This window comes from Podarcis cretensis (assembly GCF_951804945.1).
Source record: "Podarcis cretensis genome assembly, chromosome: 2".
In the NCBI taxonomy this organism is placed as follows: Eukaryota; Metazoa; Chordata; class Lepidosauria; order Squamata; family Lacertidae; genus Podarcis; species Podarcis cretensis.
The window spans coordinates 84,287,424-84,302,705 of NC_137171.1; the positions used below are offsets into that span (position 1 = coordinate 84,287,424).

The 15,282-nt window shown below is 41.0% G+C and overlaps 1 protein-coding gene across 2 annotated transcripts in view; it reads right to left on the reverse strand.

Moving 5' to 3' along the window:
* The window catches only part of DNAH12 (dynein axonemal heavy chain 12), a 94,021-nt gene that overhangs the window by 2,894 nt on the left and 75,845 nt on the right, over nt 1-15,282 (reverse strand). For both annotated transcript variants that reach the window (XM_079964927.1, XM_079964926.1), the window contains 15 exons: nt 13,937-14,109; nt 13,551-13,691; nt 12,667-12,825; nt 11,776-11,920; nt 11,327-11,477; nt 10,806-11,059; nt 9,325-9,465; nt 6,980-7,117; nt 5,763-5,996; nt 4,953-5,141; nt 4,160-4,263; nt 3,722-3,926; nt 3,381-3,518; nt 1,269-1,360; nt 85-152 (listed from right to left, as the gene is read on the reverse strand). In XM_079964927.1, coding sequence (XP_079821053.1) covers nt 85-152; nt 1,269-1,360; nt 3,381-3,518; nt 3,722-3,926; nt 4,160-4,263; nt 4,953-5,141; nt 5,763-5,996; nt 6,980-7,117; nt 9,325-9,465; nt 10,806-11,059; nt 11,327-11,477; nt 11,776-11,920; nt 12,667-12,825; nt 13,551-13,691; nt 13,937-14,109 — 2,332 coding nt within the window. The remainder of the gene's footprint in view (nt 1-84; nt 153-1,268; nt 1,361-3,380; nt 3,519-3,721; nt 3,927-4,159; nt 4,264-4,952; nt 5,142-5,762; nt 5,997-6,979; nt 7,118-9,324; nt 9,466-10,805; nt 11,060-11,326; nt 11,478-11,775; nt 11,921-12,666; nt 12,826-13,550; nt 13,692-13,936; nt 14,110-15,282) is intronic.

Consider the following 15,282-nt stretch of genomic DNA (forward strand, 5'->3'; position numbering starts at 1 on the left):
GGTCACTGAAGATGAAAGAGATCTACTATACAGAAGGATGGGACATTTCCAGTTAATTATTTGCCAAATATTCAATTTACTTACTTGGCTTTATCCATATAATTGGCATTGCGTCAAAGAGTATTTTAGGATATTGTTCAGCTAGAAGTCCTCTAATGAAAGAAAAAAAAATGAACAGTGAAAAACAATTGTACACAACACACATAATACTGGCATAGATACTAAGGAAGATCTGAAAAAGAAAGTGTAATAGAAATAAGGGGGCAGAAAAAGAAAAAAGTGTTGTGAAGAAAGGAAGATTGAACTTAAAATATGTCATAAACCTGAACTTCAAAAAACAACTGCTCCAAAATAGTTTTCTGGGTGCTCTAATGAGCGAATGAAGCTAATGAGCTTGTTCCCGATTTAGATCTTCACTCACCCCTTCTTTGCCAGTGGAAGGGTAGTGGTCCCATTTTGTGGTTTACTTCAGCTGTCAAAATGTCTTGGGCTGGCCCTAAGCTACAAACCTTTCTTCTGGAGACAGTTTTGCTAGATGCTTGGCTGCATCTGCAGATGGACAAAGGAGAGCTTGCTGTCATTGCCAATGAGCTGATCATCACTGACAGCAAGCAGTTAAAATGATGGTTTACAACCTGGGATACCAGGGTTCATATCCCTATGTACCAATGATCCATACTGGGTAACCTTGGGCCAGTCATTGTCTCTCAACCTAGCCTACTTCACAGGGAAAGAGGGGAATATGTATGTCGCCTTAAGCTCATTGGAGGAATGATGGGATATAAATCTAATAATAAAAAATCATAATATTGACATCACTGAATAGACAAGTGAGTGGCCCCACCCACCACTGTAAAGTGGCCCATAGTGGATAGGACAGTTCTGCCATCTGGTGCTCAGGCTGAAAAAGGACACCCTCTGCCGGCTTAAAAACAATTTAAAAGCATGATTTGATATTGTAACATGCTGTAGGAATATTACTACTGTTGAGAATGTTTTCAAATATTTCAAGCAGAAGTTTGTCTTCAAATCAATATAGTCAATATACATGACTATATTTATAAAAAGTGTTTCGATGGGTAGAACAAATACATTCATATTGTTTTTCAATCTAATTTGATAGAGGAAAGTACTGTAGTCTTAAAATATTATTTCAATATTAAAAATATGTCAAGATATTAAAAGAAATTAAATATTAGCATGCATGAAGGACATGGGAAAGCACTTTAACACATGCCAATTAACTGCACATTTACTGAATTACTAACTTCTTTCTGTCCCAGCGGGCTCCATCTAAAAACAATCCATGAATATAAACACCATCTTCTGGAGCAACTTTAGAAGTGTCCTTAGGAATAACCTAAACAAAACAGAAATACATTTTCAAAGAATAAATAAAGTTGCAGTTCCATTTTTTTTATCCTGCTCTGTTTTTTCAGACGGTTTGTGGTGTTGATGGTGGTGTTAGAAACACTATTATGGCACCAAACTTTCCAACACAAACAGAGGGGCTTTTCGGTGCTCCTATGTCTTTATTTTAAAATTTCCTATTTGCAGGCCCTACCCATCTCCTGCTTCTTGTTGACAATGGCTGAAAGAGTGGCATCTTACTTGCCCCAAACAGTCTTGCAATAAAGCAGAATTTATACCTCTTCTGCTCTACATTTTAAATTTAAACAAATTTTGCTATACAGGCATTGACAGCATTCAGAGACAAAAGTGTGCACCAGGGCACAGAGAGGATCTGATTCAGGAACAGGCAGGCAAGTCTCTGAAGGGCCACAGGGTCATAACATGGGCTAAGATGGGATGATGGGCTGGTTTTGGAGCAGGCAGAGAAGAAAACCAGATGTGGCATGACAGAGCAAGGGTTTTTCAATACTGTTCAGCAGCTACTCCCAGCAATGAGCTGCTTGGTCTCTGAGGCAAAGATTTTGGGGGTCTGGACTAGCCTATGGAGATAGCTGACAACATTCAAACCATCTGGTACTGCAACTTAGAAGGTACCCTTGACTCACAAAACTTCATCTGCTGTGCTTGCTGAAGAACCAGAACACTGACAGCACAGGAAGTATGCCTCCAGTGCCTGACTGCTATGAGCCCTGTGATAGCCCCTTGTTTGTAGAACTCTCTCCTTGGGGAGGTATGCCTGATGGTGTTTAGAAGAAGAGAAGACTGAAAGCATATTGGTTCACCTGGACTTTTGAAACGTGATGGTTGATGGCAATCTTAGCAACTTGATGTTGTTTCCCTACGTTTTCTGGCTTTAGAGATGTATTCTTGCTTTTAACGTTTTTAATATTTTTTTGGACCTTCCATTCCCTCCCAACTCCTTTACACACGCGCATATCCTCACAGCTCCTCAGTGTCCCCTCCATCCCTGCTTTATTCAAAACTCTGCTGTCGTTTAAAACTGCCATTTTAAAACCTGCCTTCTCTTTTGCTCCCCTCCTCCGCCTTGACTTCATGCAAATACAGGATTGTGATGAGGCACTACAAATTCTCCAATGGGGGCTGCCCAATGATAGCCTTACATTTTTATGTATATAGGAAGATTGTTCACCCAAGGCTCCCATGGGCAGAAGGGCAGTATACTGCTACATGTAGTAGTAGTGGAGTAGTAGTAGTAGTAGTAGTAGTAAAAAACAACAACCCTGCTAATAGGAACTTTTAATTAACCATGGAAAGGCTCTTTGCCTGAAGCTGAGACTCCAATACTTTGGCCACCTCATGAGAAGACTCCCTGGAAAAGATCCTGATGTTGGGAAAGATGGAGGGCACAAGGAGAAGGGGACGACAGAGGACGAGATGGTTGGATAGTGTTCTCGAAGCTACCAGCATGAGTTTGACCAAACTGCGGGAGGCAGTGAAAGACAGGAGTGCCTGGCGTGCTCTGGTTCATGGGGTCACGAAGAGTCGGACACAACTAAACGATTAAACAACAACAACAACAACTTATTTGTGAGTAACCCTTGTGGAAGGATTTTGGTTACGGAAAAGGGCACTGCTGGATAAAACAGCACTATATTAAATGCTTTGTTTTAATTCCACTTCCAGCTAATTATGGAAAAGCAACCTCCTATAACAGCATTAAAGGGCTCTAGTATGGAAGTAAGCACAATTGCTTCTGAAAGTCCCCTTAACTTCAAAAGTTGTAGACCACTTGGCCTGGCAACTGCTTGAGAAATATAAGCCAAAGTCCCCTTGGGCATATGAAATTAGTTTTCTTTGGATCTGTGTCAGCTATATTACTGAACAAGTGCTTGACTTCACACAACAAAAGAGGAACAGGTATAAAACCCTTTACAGCATATGAACACCAAAGATTAGTAGCAAGCTGTATCCAATCTGAAAAATGTGGCTTAAGCAGCTTGTTATACCTGAAATTCATATCCAAGTAGATCAATAGGAACAGTGTATTTTCGCGCATAGTTCTGCATCGCTCCAGTTAAAAATGCTTGCGTGAAGAAGAACCCTGACAGCCAAAAGACACAGGGCTTTCCAGATTCATACCATTCCTTAGAAGAAGAACAGGAGATTAACTTACTGGCTATATATGTATCATATTTTACAAACTTATGTAAGTAAATTATGCTGGTAAAAAACTCCTTTACTGACAAGATTTCCAAAATACATTCCAAATGTTATGATTTTTTCTTATTAAACTAATTCATTTATTAGAAATTTACAGTATTTAGTAACACAATACTTCTTGCTTTACCTGTAAGAATTTCAGCCTTTCTAGGAAATCAAGGATATAACTTCCCAGTGGTTTCAGACTTGGGTATGAACGCTTAGCCCAGTTCTCAGCAACTTTTCCAACGAGGAGACTGCCACAAAGGGCTTCCAGTTCAGAATCCATCACAACCAGTCCCTTAATGGCTTTCTTCAAGTTCACCAAAGTTGTACGTATGGTTCGTATTAAACTAAATATGCAGAAACACAAACACAGATATATCACTAAAATTACCAGTTATAAATGGCCTGCAAATGTTGTATCCACTAATTTCAAAAATGATACTACAATGTTATGATGGCTGTACTACAAAATCAACTGTTTCTAGTGTAAGATTACATGGATTAATGAAATCCATGGGAGTTTAATATATTAAAAAAAATAATGCCGTAAAATATAAGTATAGAAAATAATTCCCCTTACTTGTTAAAGCGCTCCATTTCTTGTACTAGCACAGTGTTCATACTTTCTTCATATCTCACAGGATACTTGAGAAGTGCAGCTTCAATATCATAATCACTTGGAAGCTAGAAATGTTGACATATTTGTTTCCATTTTGACAAATGTAAATAGGTAAATAGGTTTTCATTTATTAATTCTGTGATAACATAATAAGTTGACATGAAAGCTCATGCTGAATGAATGATGGTCAAATTCTTATTGCCAACATCACCACCATTACCTCTTTGCGCACTTTCTAGATAATTCTGTGCTGTCATATAATTCAGATGGGAATTGAAGGTGGCTTTTTAGGGACCACAGCGGAACTCAATAAATCATTTGACATATGTAGTGCAAATACACAAACAAGCAACACAGGCGAATGAGCCAGTGAGGCACAGATTAATATTGCTGTGACTAATACTGTCGTTTTACTCTTTTTAAGTCTCATTGTTGATGGGGCAATATGAACACAATGAACATGTGGTTGTTTCAGGAATCCTAACCAGGTTCCTGTGTGGGGCTGAAACCTGATGGTGACTGAAACAGAAAAGTAGCACTTTTCTGAAGTTATAGATTTGAAGGATGAAACTGATCTTGCTATGAATCTCGTACTATGTGCTTGCTTCAGTACTCCTAAAACACACAATCAATTTCAGCATTGGTACCAATACAAAAATATCACAAAGTCTCCCCCTTCTGCAAAGAAAACTCATTGTGTAAGGAAGGGTCTGTGCTTGAAGAGCATGAAATTTCTTTAGGAAAGACTAAATACCTTGCTCAGGATGTCATCTGCAATTTCATACAAAGCAGTGTCACCACCACCTGAAGACCCTCCTTGATGGCTTCCTCCTTGTGTCAGGATCAGAGATTCAAAGAGGATTTTTGTTTGCTGGAGATCCTTTGAGATATCTACATTATCATGCAATCCAAACACCTCTGGCTGCTGACTGAAAGGGAGATTCTAGGACAAACCACATGAAGTACATTATAGACTGGATTGCTACTAAGTATTTCAGAAAGAGTCCCTTTAAGTCAAGGACAGGGATCATCAAGACTGGGGGCTTAGTTAGGCCTGCCAGACCTCCCCTTTGGCTCACTAAGTCATCGTGACCAATCCACACTCACCTAACAATCACCTGGTGTCATATATCAGTTGTGGGTAGTTAAATGTCGGTTGAGCTGGGCCAAAAGGGGTTTCTGTAGTACTGCCCATCAGCTAATAGGGATTCAGAAGCCCTTTGCAGAGTTTCAAAGATGACACACACCTGGCTTCTGAAGCTCCAATGATCAGCTGATTGACCAGGATTCTGAAGTTTCAAAGATCAACTGAGCATCAGAGCTTCAAAAGGCCACACCAGACTCCTTGCAAGTCTGTTACACAGAAACCTGCACAGCACTTTGAAGTTGCAAGGATAAGGCAATTGTTGAGGCTTCAAAGTGTCACCTCACCTAACATCAGTGTGACCTTAAATTTGGCCCACAGGGGTTTGGGAGATAAAGATTTGTCCCACAAGTCTCATTCCCTACCCCTATTTGAAGTAAAGTTGGTATATGACCCAAGTACAGAGAAACAAGACAGTACCTTAATAAATTCAATGTAGTCATCATAGGTACCCCGCGGTGGGGCATAGTAACTGCCACTAGGAGAAAAGAAATACTGAGGATTTTCAACTATTTCTGGGTTGTAAAAGTCAGCAAGCATAGTTAGTAGTAGGCGTCTGTCCCAATCATCTGTCACTCGCCCTCCGTAGTTGCATTCACCCGTAAGGTAAGATATTGCTTCAAATGGAACATGTTCATATTCATTTATAAATAACTGAAAGTGGAAATAAAATAGTGGGTTTAAACAATTTTGCACTATGATATGGCTTGCTCATAATACAACAGATAAGCAAAGTTTGGGCAATATCGATGAATTTATTCTATGCATATCACATTTTATCAATATTACTGGTTATATCCAATGCTAGTTCTGCTCAGAGCAGATCCACTGAAGTGAGTGGACCCAAGTTAAACCTGTTCATTAATTTCAGTTTTTAAGTAGGTCTAGCATTGGATGAAACCCTACATATAATATAGAAATTTTGTGAACCACATTGAATTTAGATTTTCAAAATAATTCAGTTGCTTTATTTAAATAACCATTGCTGAATATACAAATGAAGTTGCATAGGGAGCTTCTGAAATTACTGTTATAAGCATCCAGGCTATACATGACAATAATACCTTACATTCTTATTTGCTCTAATTTGCAGATGGTTTGTATGATGGAAAGGTGCATAATTCATATATGAACTCTTTGATCAGAATCTAGTATTTGAATAACTTTAACATAGCATATCTAACTGCTGATTAGCCAACTGCTAAAGGCTTGTTTCAGCATACAGAAACTATAGTCTGCAGCTACAGATTAAGCAACATCCTATTATTTGGCAAGTGTACTTACAGTCCTGTGGTTTTTTAACAAACAAACAAACAAGCAAATCTTGAACACTGTTCTAGCTAACACTGGCTCTGGTATTGTTTTTTGAGATCCCTCAGGATCTTTCATAAAGAACAACTGCCACCCACTCTCCCCCTTTTTTGCACAAACCACCCCAAATTCCTTTACACAGTGGAGCTGTGTTACACAGAACTTCCCAGACATCACCAAATTGCTGTTGACAACAAGTCTTGGTACCTGTGCAAAAGGTCGGATGAACACTTGTACCATCATTGGGACCCTAATGCACAAGTGAAACCTATTTACGACTCTTTACCAAGGCCTAGATGTGCTGCAGAAAGAATAAATATCTTTACCTGAAGCTGTCTTACACTGATACGCAAGTCTGATTCATTAAATCCATATGGAATATTCCATCCAAGAGGCCCAAATTTCTTCCTCTCCTGAACAAGAGCATGAAAAAAACAGACTCCAAAGAGCAGTTTTTCCCATCGCTTTAGAAAATAAAAACAAATGGAAATAGGACAATGTAACCAAAGCTGAAGAAAGTATATCAATCTACAATCTACTGTATTTTGCGCCCCATAGGATGCACCAGCCCATAGTACGCACCTAGTTTTTTTGGGGGGAAATAAAGGGGAAAAAATTATTTCCCCCCCCAGGAGCGGGGCTGGAAGAACCAGGTCGGGGAACAGCGGGAAGGCGCACTTGTGGGGCTGGCGATGGGGAGAAGTGCGCAGAGCCCGGGACTGGAGGCAGCTCTGCGCAGCCATCGGGAGCCGGGCGGGACTTCGCGCACCACTTCCGATGGCCGCGCAGAACTGCGCTGAGCCCGGGACTGCAGTCAGCTCTGCGCAGCCATCGGGAGCCGGACGGCACTTCGCGCCCCGCTCCCGATGGCCGTGCAGAGCTGCGCTGAGCCCGGGACTGGAGGCAGCTCTGCGCAGCCATCGGGAGCCGGACAGGACTTCGCACCCCGCTCCCGATGGCCGCGTAGAGCTGTGCTGAGCCCGGGACTGCAGGCAGCTCTGCGCAACCCGGTCTCCCGAGGGTTGCGCAGAGCTTCCTGAATCCTGGAGAGCGAGAGGGGTTGGTGCCCACCGACCCCTCTCACTCTCCAGGCTTCAGCGAAAGCCTGCATTCGCCCCATAGGACACACACACATTTCCCCTTCATTTTTGGAGGAGAAAAAGTGCGTCCTATAGGGCGAAAAATACGGTATATACATGTATATTACTAGATATATTAGGATAAATATATATACTCTAGGGTTGCCATACATCCAAAATTTCCCGGACACAGCTGGAAATCTGCTGTCAGGAACAGTGTCTGGGCAGAAATTGCTGAAATGTCTAGGGAAATCTGGATGTATGGCAACCCATGTCAGCAGTGTCAGCAATTTTCCTTAAAAATAGCTCAAAAACTCCTCTCTCTCTTTTCACCTTTTGAAATATGGCAACTCTAATATGCTAAATGATATCACTCATTATCCTGAATGATACTGATACTTCTCAGGAGTCCCACTGCAGTCAGTAAGTCCATACCTAAGTGGATATCTTTATTTTTCTCTGGCTGCATCCACTAAACATCCTTTAACCTCCAGAACTTCAATTGCCTATGTCTCCTCCATTTCCAAGTTCCTAGAGTTCCTTTGACCCTCCCCTGAGCATAATTTCCTGGGCAGAACATCCCCTTTAACTTTTAACTTTCAATTTTTAACTCCTATGCAGGAGAGCTTTTAAAGGAGAAATCAACCATTGTACTACACAATGCAACATGACTGAAAGTTCTATTCCTTCACAGATACTCAAAAAGAAAGTTTATTTTTCTCTATTGCAATTAGTATTTTACACTATATTCAGCCATAATAAAATGGGGTGGTGGTATTATTGCTGCCCTGAACTATTTGAAAGAAGGATGAGATAGGCCTCCTCCTCCTCATTTTCTAAGTAGAAGGCAGCTGAATGGAAAGCCTACAAATTATTTGTCTAGCAGAGGGAGAATATATGCTAACAGGTAGATGATAGAATATACGTTGACAGAAGCTATTGTAAAACAAACTATGGAGAATACAGGCACCATACATCCATGCAAAATATAGGTCTATACTGTACAGTTGACTTGCAACTTGCACACATTTCACTTGTGTGATCACAGCTTCACATGCTTGGCAACTGGCCAACTGATATTGCACAAAATTGCTCTTTCCTAGGCCTGGAAACAGCTTTCAGACTTGCTTATTGGAATCTGGGAAGGTCTCTTGTGGGTTTGGGGAGGCTCCCACAAGATCATGCAGGAGCCTCTCAGAGCCCCCTAAGCAAGGCCTGCTCAATGTGCTGGCTTCAGAAAGGTAGGGATAGTTGCATGGGACTTCCAAAACGTTCGGAAACCAAGGCACAGCTTCCGATTGGCTGCAGAAAGCTCCTGCAGCCAATCGGAAGCTGCAGAAACTGTGTTGGACATTTGGGTTCCAAAGAATGTTCGCAAACCGGAACACTCACTTCCAGGTTTGAGGCATTTGGGAGCCAAAACATTTAACTTGCAATCCCCTCAAATGTAACTCCTACGAAAGATGCAACCCTGCTGTAATTTAAACATTAAAATTAAAGGTCATACTGAAGACAACAGTATTCGGCAAGCAAAACAGCCCAGAAGCTTTGTGGATGCTTAACATGTCAACAACTTTTGAGAGAAAATTTACCTGTTCCTTTCCAGGGCACCCAGCAAAAAAGGCAGGATCAGAAAGAGGATCAGAGACGTAGGACTGAAGCAGGTTTAACCGAAGGCCTGTAGGAGGCTCATTTGTCATCTTAACACCATTCTGTAAAATGGTTACTGGAAACTAGGAAAAACAAGTATGGCAACAGAAACGCATTAGGAGATTTCCATTATTATTTATTATTTCTGATCAATCATTTGATATAGAAAGTGGTTCAAAACAAGAATGTAACATATTGTCATATAATTAATATTTCTATTCTTTTTGTGTCCTGATATCTCAGGCACAAGATGTCTTCAGATCAAGGGACAAAATAGGACTGCCAGATGTCCACAAGGCTGCATACAGACAGTATCAGATGTGTGTGGCAGGTAAAGCTGCAGATGCAAACAAACAATTGAGAACCTTAAAGTACACCAGGGGACAGGGAAACTCTGCCCCCCCCCAGACAAACCTGGTCTACGGGGCCTCCCAGTTTGTCCCAGGAGCTATCATGGAGAAGTCATGCCCCAAATGGGAAAGGGTGGGGCTTTAAAATGACTTCCTAAGCTTCTCCTTTCAACCTCTGACTGTTACAGAACAACAGGCCTTGATAAGAGAATTTAATAAAAGCAACATGAATATATTCACCCTGTGTATAAAAAGGGTGGCATTCAATGCTAGTCCTACTCAAAGTAGGCACACTGACTCAGATGGTGGTGTTAGAGAATCCTTCTCTTTAAAAAAGGAAGAGCTGAAAAACTTAGCAAAAGGCATGATCATTTACAGATTAAAGGTAAAGGTAAAGGTACCCCTGCCCGTACGGGCCAGTCTTGCCAGACTCTGGGGTTGTGCGCCCATCTCACTTAAGAGGCCAGGGGCCAGCGCTGTCCGGAGACACTTCTGGGTCACGTGGCCAGCGTGACATCGCGGCTCTGGCGAGCCAGAGCCGCACACGGAAATGCCGTTTACCTTCCCGCTGGTAAGTGGTCCCTATTTATCTACTTGCACCCGGAGGTGCTTTCGAACTGCTAGGTTGGCAGGCGCTGGGACCGAGCAGCGGGAGCGCACCCCGCCGCAGGGATTCGAACCGCCGACCTTTCGATCGGCAAGCCCTAGGCGCTGAGGCTTTAACCCACAGCGCCACCTGCGTCCCATTTACAGATTACGCACCTCTTATTTAGTACAGAATATAAAATTGTTTTATAAGTACGCAGTTGACAAGACACTCACACAAATCGTCAAAGAAGAGGAGCCAAGGTCACAGGACAAAGAGGTCACAGGACAAAGCAGATGAAGGCAGGAGATGGACTAAGTGAGGAAAGAAAGTAGCTGCAAATTCCTCAACTCTCATGCATTTCCTGCCTTGGACGCCAGGTGGAAATGAAGACCCATGGGACAGTTTGGCGCTCATGGAAAACCTACAACATGATTTTATAGCTTGTTACATCACTCATTAATGGATCCTTGGGAAATAAAAGTACCTTGGGTGATGGATAACTAGTCAGCCAGAGTCTGAAAGTGCTATTGCAAGTTTCAGCACTGAACTCTTCACAGATTTTCTCTAACATTGGCATCCAGGAGACAGCAAGGTGGCAGTTTTGTAAGCAAACCCAAGTCCCTTCCTCCATTCCTGATCTAATCATTTTTGCCGCTATTGGTCCTTGTCCCTGTCCCAGAGATATGGACTGAAACTTGTTTCCAATCATATTTTTGTCATTTGCAAATTTCAGAAGACCTGTCATGAAAGGTGTTAATATTTTATTCTGTGTTAATTGGAAAAGGCGGAGTACAAAATACAAAACTGAAGCTATTTGTATCATTTCATTTACACTTATCAATGCAGATGACTAACAATCAGATTTGTGTAAAAAAATATTAAGTAATTTTTATTGATTTTAAAATATACAGAGTTTCAAATTAATCTTTCAGAAACACATGGTGAATAAGAGCCTTAACTGGAAGACTGATTCAAAAGAAAAATGCACCGCAACATTTAACTTACTGGCCATAGGATCTGCTCCAGGAGACAGAACAAAGATGAGTGGGATTGTAGAATTTGAATCTAAGTAGCTTTTTGTTAGGTCAAATGGTGGTGGCTCAACAAATTTCTTTCCAAGTTTGTCAGTCACAAAGGTGGTTATAGCAGGTGAAATCTGTTTTAAAAGAAATCTTCAGCATAAAATAGGATTTTGTTGCAAAAAACATAAAATCTAGCTTGTTTCATCTAGCACCACTAAATTGTAACTATTTAGGGACTTTGAAGAAATAGAAATCTAAATCTTGTAGTCAATGACTGTAATACACACATAGGTAGACTCAGCTCATAGCTTAAGAGCAATCTTCCTAAAGAAACTAATATTAAATTGATCTGAATATTTGAAATAGCCTTAAAGAAACCAATAACGCATTTATATTTTATTTCATTTTTGAAATTATGTTCATATATTTTACCTTGTCAGGTCTCAGGCATCGAAGAACAATCATCTTCTTTATTTCATTCAGGTTTGTATTCCATGGTTTTGGTAAGGGAACATTTTGGGGTTCTTTACTGTCATAGATTTTACGCCATTCTTTGAGTTCTTCAGCTATATGACTCCTACAGAAAGTGTAAACTAGAAATGTTTAGACTTCAGCTTTCCACTTAGTAAGAGCTCTTCCAGATGTCAACCTTTTCTAGAGTTCATGGTGTTTGTGGGCGACCCACAAGGAGCGTGGGGCCCCGTGGTAGCTTCAAAATTGCTCTAGGTCCTCAGGCACCCAGCACAGATTGCTGCTGTGGTGCCAGAAGTCCTATCATCATGCTTGTTGGGCAGTAGGCAGGCCAGAAGTGGGTGGTTCTACCTATGCCAAACCTCTTACATCTGCAGCCAATGAAGTTGTTGCCATGTATCAGTTGTTATGTCTTGCTTCATTGAATTTAGATGGTCTGTAGGGCAGGAGGATTGCAATGGCAATATCACTACTGCACTAACAGTATGTACCGTATTTTTCTGTCTATAAGACGCCCCCACGTATAAGACACCCTCTATTTTTGGGGACTCCGATTTAAGAAAATGGGGGAGATCTGTGTGTAAGACACCCCCAAATTCTGGACATTATTTTTTAGGGGGGAAATCCAGTCTTATACACGGAAAAATATGGTATATGGGGTGGGGCCCAGGGCAGGGAGCAGAAGTCCACTTACTTGTTATTTGCTGGAGAGGGGCTCTAAGGTCACCTTATATAGACCTTGACTATAGGAAAGCCACATCCTAGCACTCATTTCCCCCCTACATTTATTGGAGAGGGCTTGTACCCCAAGGAAACAAAACTAGTAATGTTACAGCAGATTTTCTGTTTTACCGTAGTCCTTTAAAAGCAGTCATGTCACTTGCACGGCAGAGTTCATCCCAGCTTTTATCTTGTATCCAAGATGGATCTGGATTCTTGTATTTGCTCTTGAGGCCAACTCCTCCAGTTAATAAGAACATAAATTCTTGGTGCTCTATTTCTTTTTTAGCCCTATTTTAAAAAACAATGTTTTTTAATTCTACATCATTATTCTAGTTTGAAATGCAATTATGTGACATAATCTTTTCTTTTTTAAAAAATCACAGAATAATGTTCATGTATTGATTTATAAATTTTGCTCCTGCAGTTAAAATGACATGCTGTTCTGGGCAACTGGGTCAGAGCTCATGTCCCACTTGTAACAAACTTACTACACATTTTCTGACAGTCAGTGGTTCTCTGGAAAGCATGCCTCCATCTGCTTTTATTCACTCCTACCTACACTTACTAATGCTCTTGTGTAGCATAGTTGGGTTGTACAGGGACTGGGGGAAGCACTTGTGCAATTTCACCAATAGGATCCAGTGGTGGAATTACAAGCTGGAACACCCCTGTCCAATTCAACAGTCAAGCACCCTCCAAGACTGAAGCAGTGAAAGTGTCTATGGAAAAATGAAAGGAAACATGTGGACAGAAAAGAAGCAAAGAATTGAGAAATGAGACAATCTGACAAAATAGCTAGAGTGGCTAATATGCACAGTCCAATTACACCCCCTACTTCATTAGTTGTGGTGCAAGCAGGTTCCTCAGGCTCCTTGGCTGCAATAATTTCCCAGAGCAAAAACACTGGTACTTGGAAGATAACTGCTGCTTTTCTTGTTTTTAAGATGCTCCTGCCTAAAGAAATCAATGTATTACTAGTTAATCAAAATATTCCAGGAAACAGAGCCTCTTACATTAGAAGATTACAGCACAATAAAAATGAAAACAGCAGCTTATCCTTCTCAAACAGGGAACGGCAAACATTGCAATACAAGTTGTATGTGAAATGGTCATTCAGATATCGCAGCCTTTTTTCCAAGATTTTAGACTTGTTGCTAAAAATAGAAAAGAAAGGACATATATGTATATTCAATTTAAAATGTTGATCTAAATAAATAAATAAACTTTCGGCATCCCCCCACCCCCACCCCAAAAATTGGTTGCAGTCCAAAAAATAGGGGTTGTCTTATATATGGGGGGCATATTATACATGGAATAATATGGTACATGTGCTTAGAAATTGGCTTCAGTATTTCAAAACACAACAGAAATTAAAGAACTAAAGTTAGTAACTGCTCACCTGTCATGAATAGAGTTGATGTAAAGATTTACAAACCAACTGAGAGAATACTGGTACATAGGATCAATATTAGCCAGATCAGCAATACTAAAGAACAGTACAGATGAATGCTTTGCAATGGGTCTGTAGCCTTCTCGAGACTGTGCTATTTTAATTTCAGTTTTTTCTGCAATCTAAAGAGAATATATTTATTAGTAGAAACTAATAAAATGATGTCCAAATGTAGCGCATGATATGGCACCTCCTCTTGTTTTCAATAAACAACAGTGTAGAAGGCTGGCCCTAAACCTTTTTCTCATTATATTTTCATACAGCAATGGTCCGTGCAATGTCAGTATAATGTCATGGCTTGTGCAGCAAGTCCTATGATCCGACTCCCACTGCGGGATAGAGTACCATGCTATCCATACAAAGCATATTGATGTGAATGAAGGACACCTGGAATCAGGGATCAGAGGAACCAGATCCTTTACACCAGGGGAAGGAAAATGTTTTTACCCTGAGGGTTATATTCCATTGTGGGCAAACTTTCAGGGGACACATAACATGGAGGGTGGGATGAGATGCACTCTTATCTTTGTACAGTCACTCCAGCTATGACAAAGCCAGAGGTTTTCACACACACACACAAGCACCTATGGATGGGCAAACCTGTCTATTTCAGTTTCTCTGTGTTTCTCACTTTGCCAATCTTAAGTTCAGTTCTCCACATTTCTACACCAGCTCTCAATTTTTAAAAGATCATTAGAATTTTATCAGCATTTTTGTGTGAATTTCTTCTAGTATAAACACTTTTGCAAAGCAAGTTTGCCTAGTATAATGTATTTCTGCATGCTATTTTGACCCCAAGACTGAGGTCTCCCACCCCTGCTTTGCATTATTTACATCAGCAGCATGAGAGCAGAAGTAACAACAGGTGAGGCTGCCTTCTTCACACTCCTCCGCTGCCCTTGTTAATAGTGTTACAGGGTAAGGAGAATATGGGAACTGTAGTTTTCAAAAATGACTCCTACAAGTTCTGGGTAGCAGTTCCAGTAATTCTCTGCGCTCAATCATGCTGTTAGCCAGGGCAATAGAATGACAGAAGCTGAGTGAAAAAGTTCCTATCTTTTTTAGTATCTCCTGTTCCTATGTTTGTGCAGCCACCACTAACCTTAATGGAAGGAAGGAGTGTGATTTGGGAGTGCTGGGGGCAGTGATAATGCTTAGGGATGAGGAAGGGCACAGAGATGCATGAGGGGGGGGGGCTTGGCAGGTATTCTTCTCCCACTCAGATTTTGATCTAAGTTGAAGAGGCTTGGGGCTCGTGACGGAGGCAGGAGATCAAAGAACTCTGGGAGGCAGGC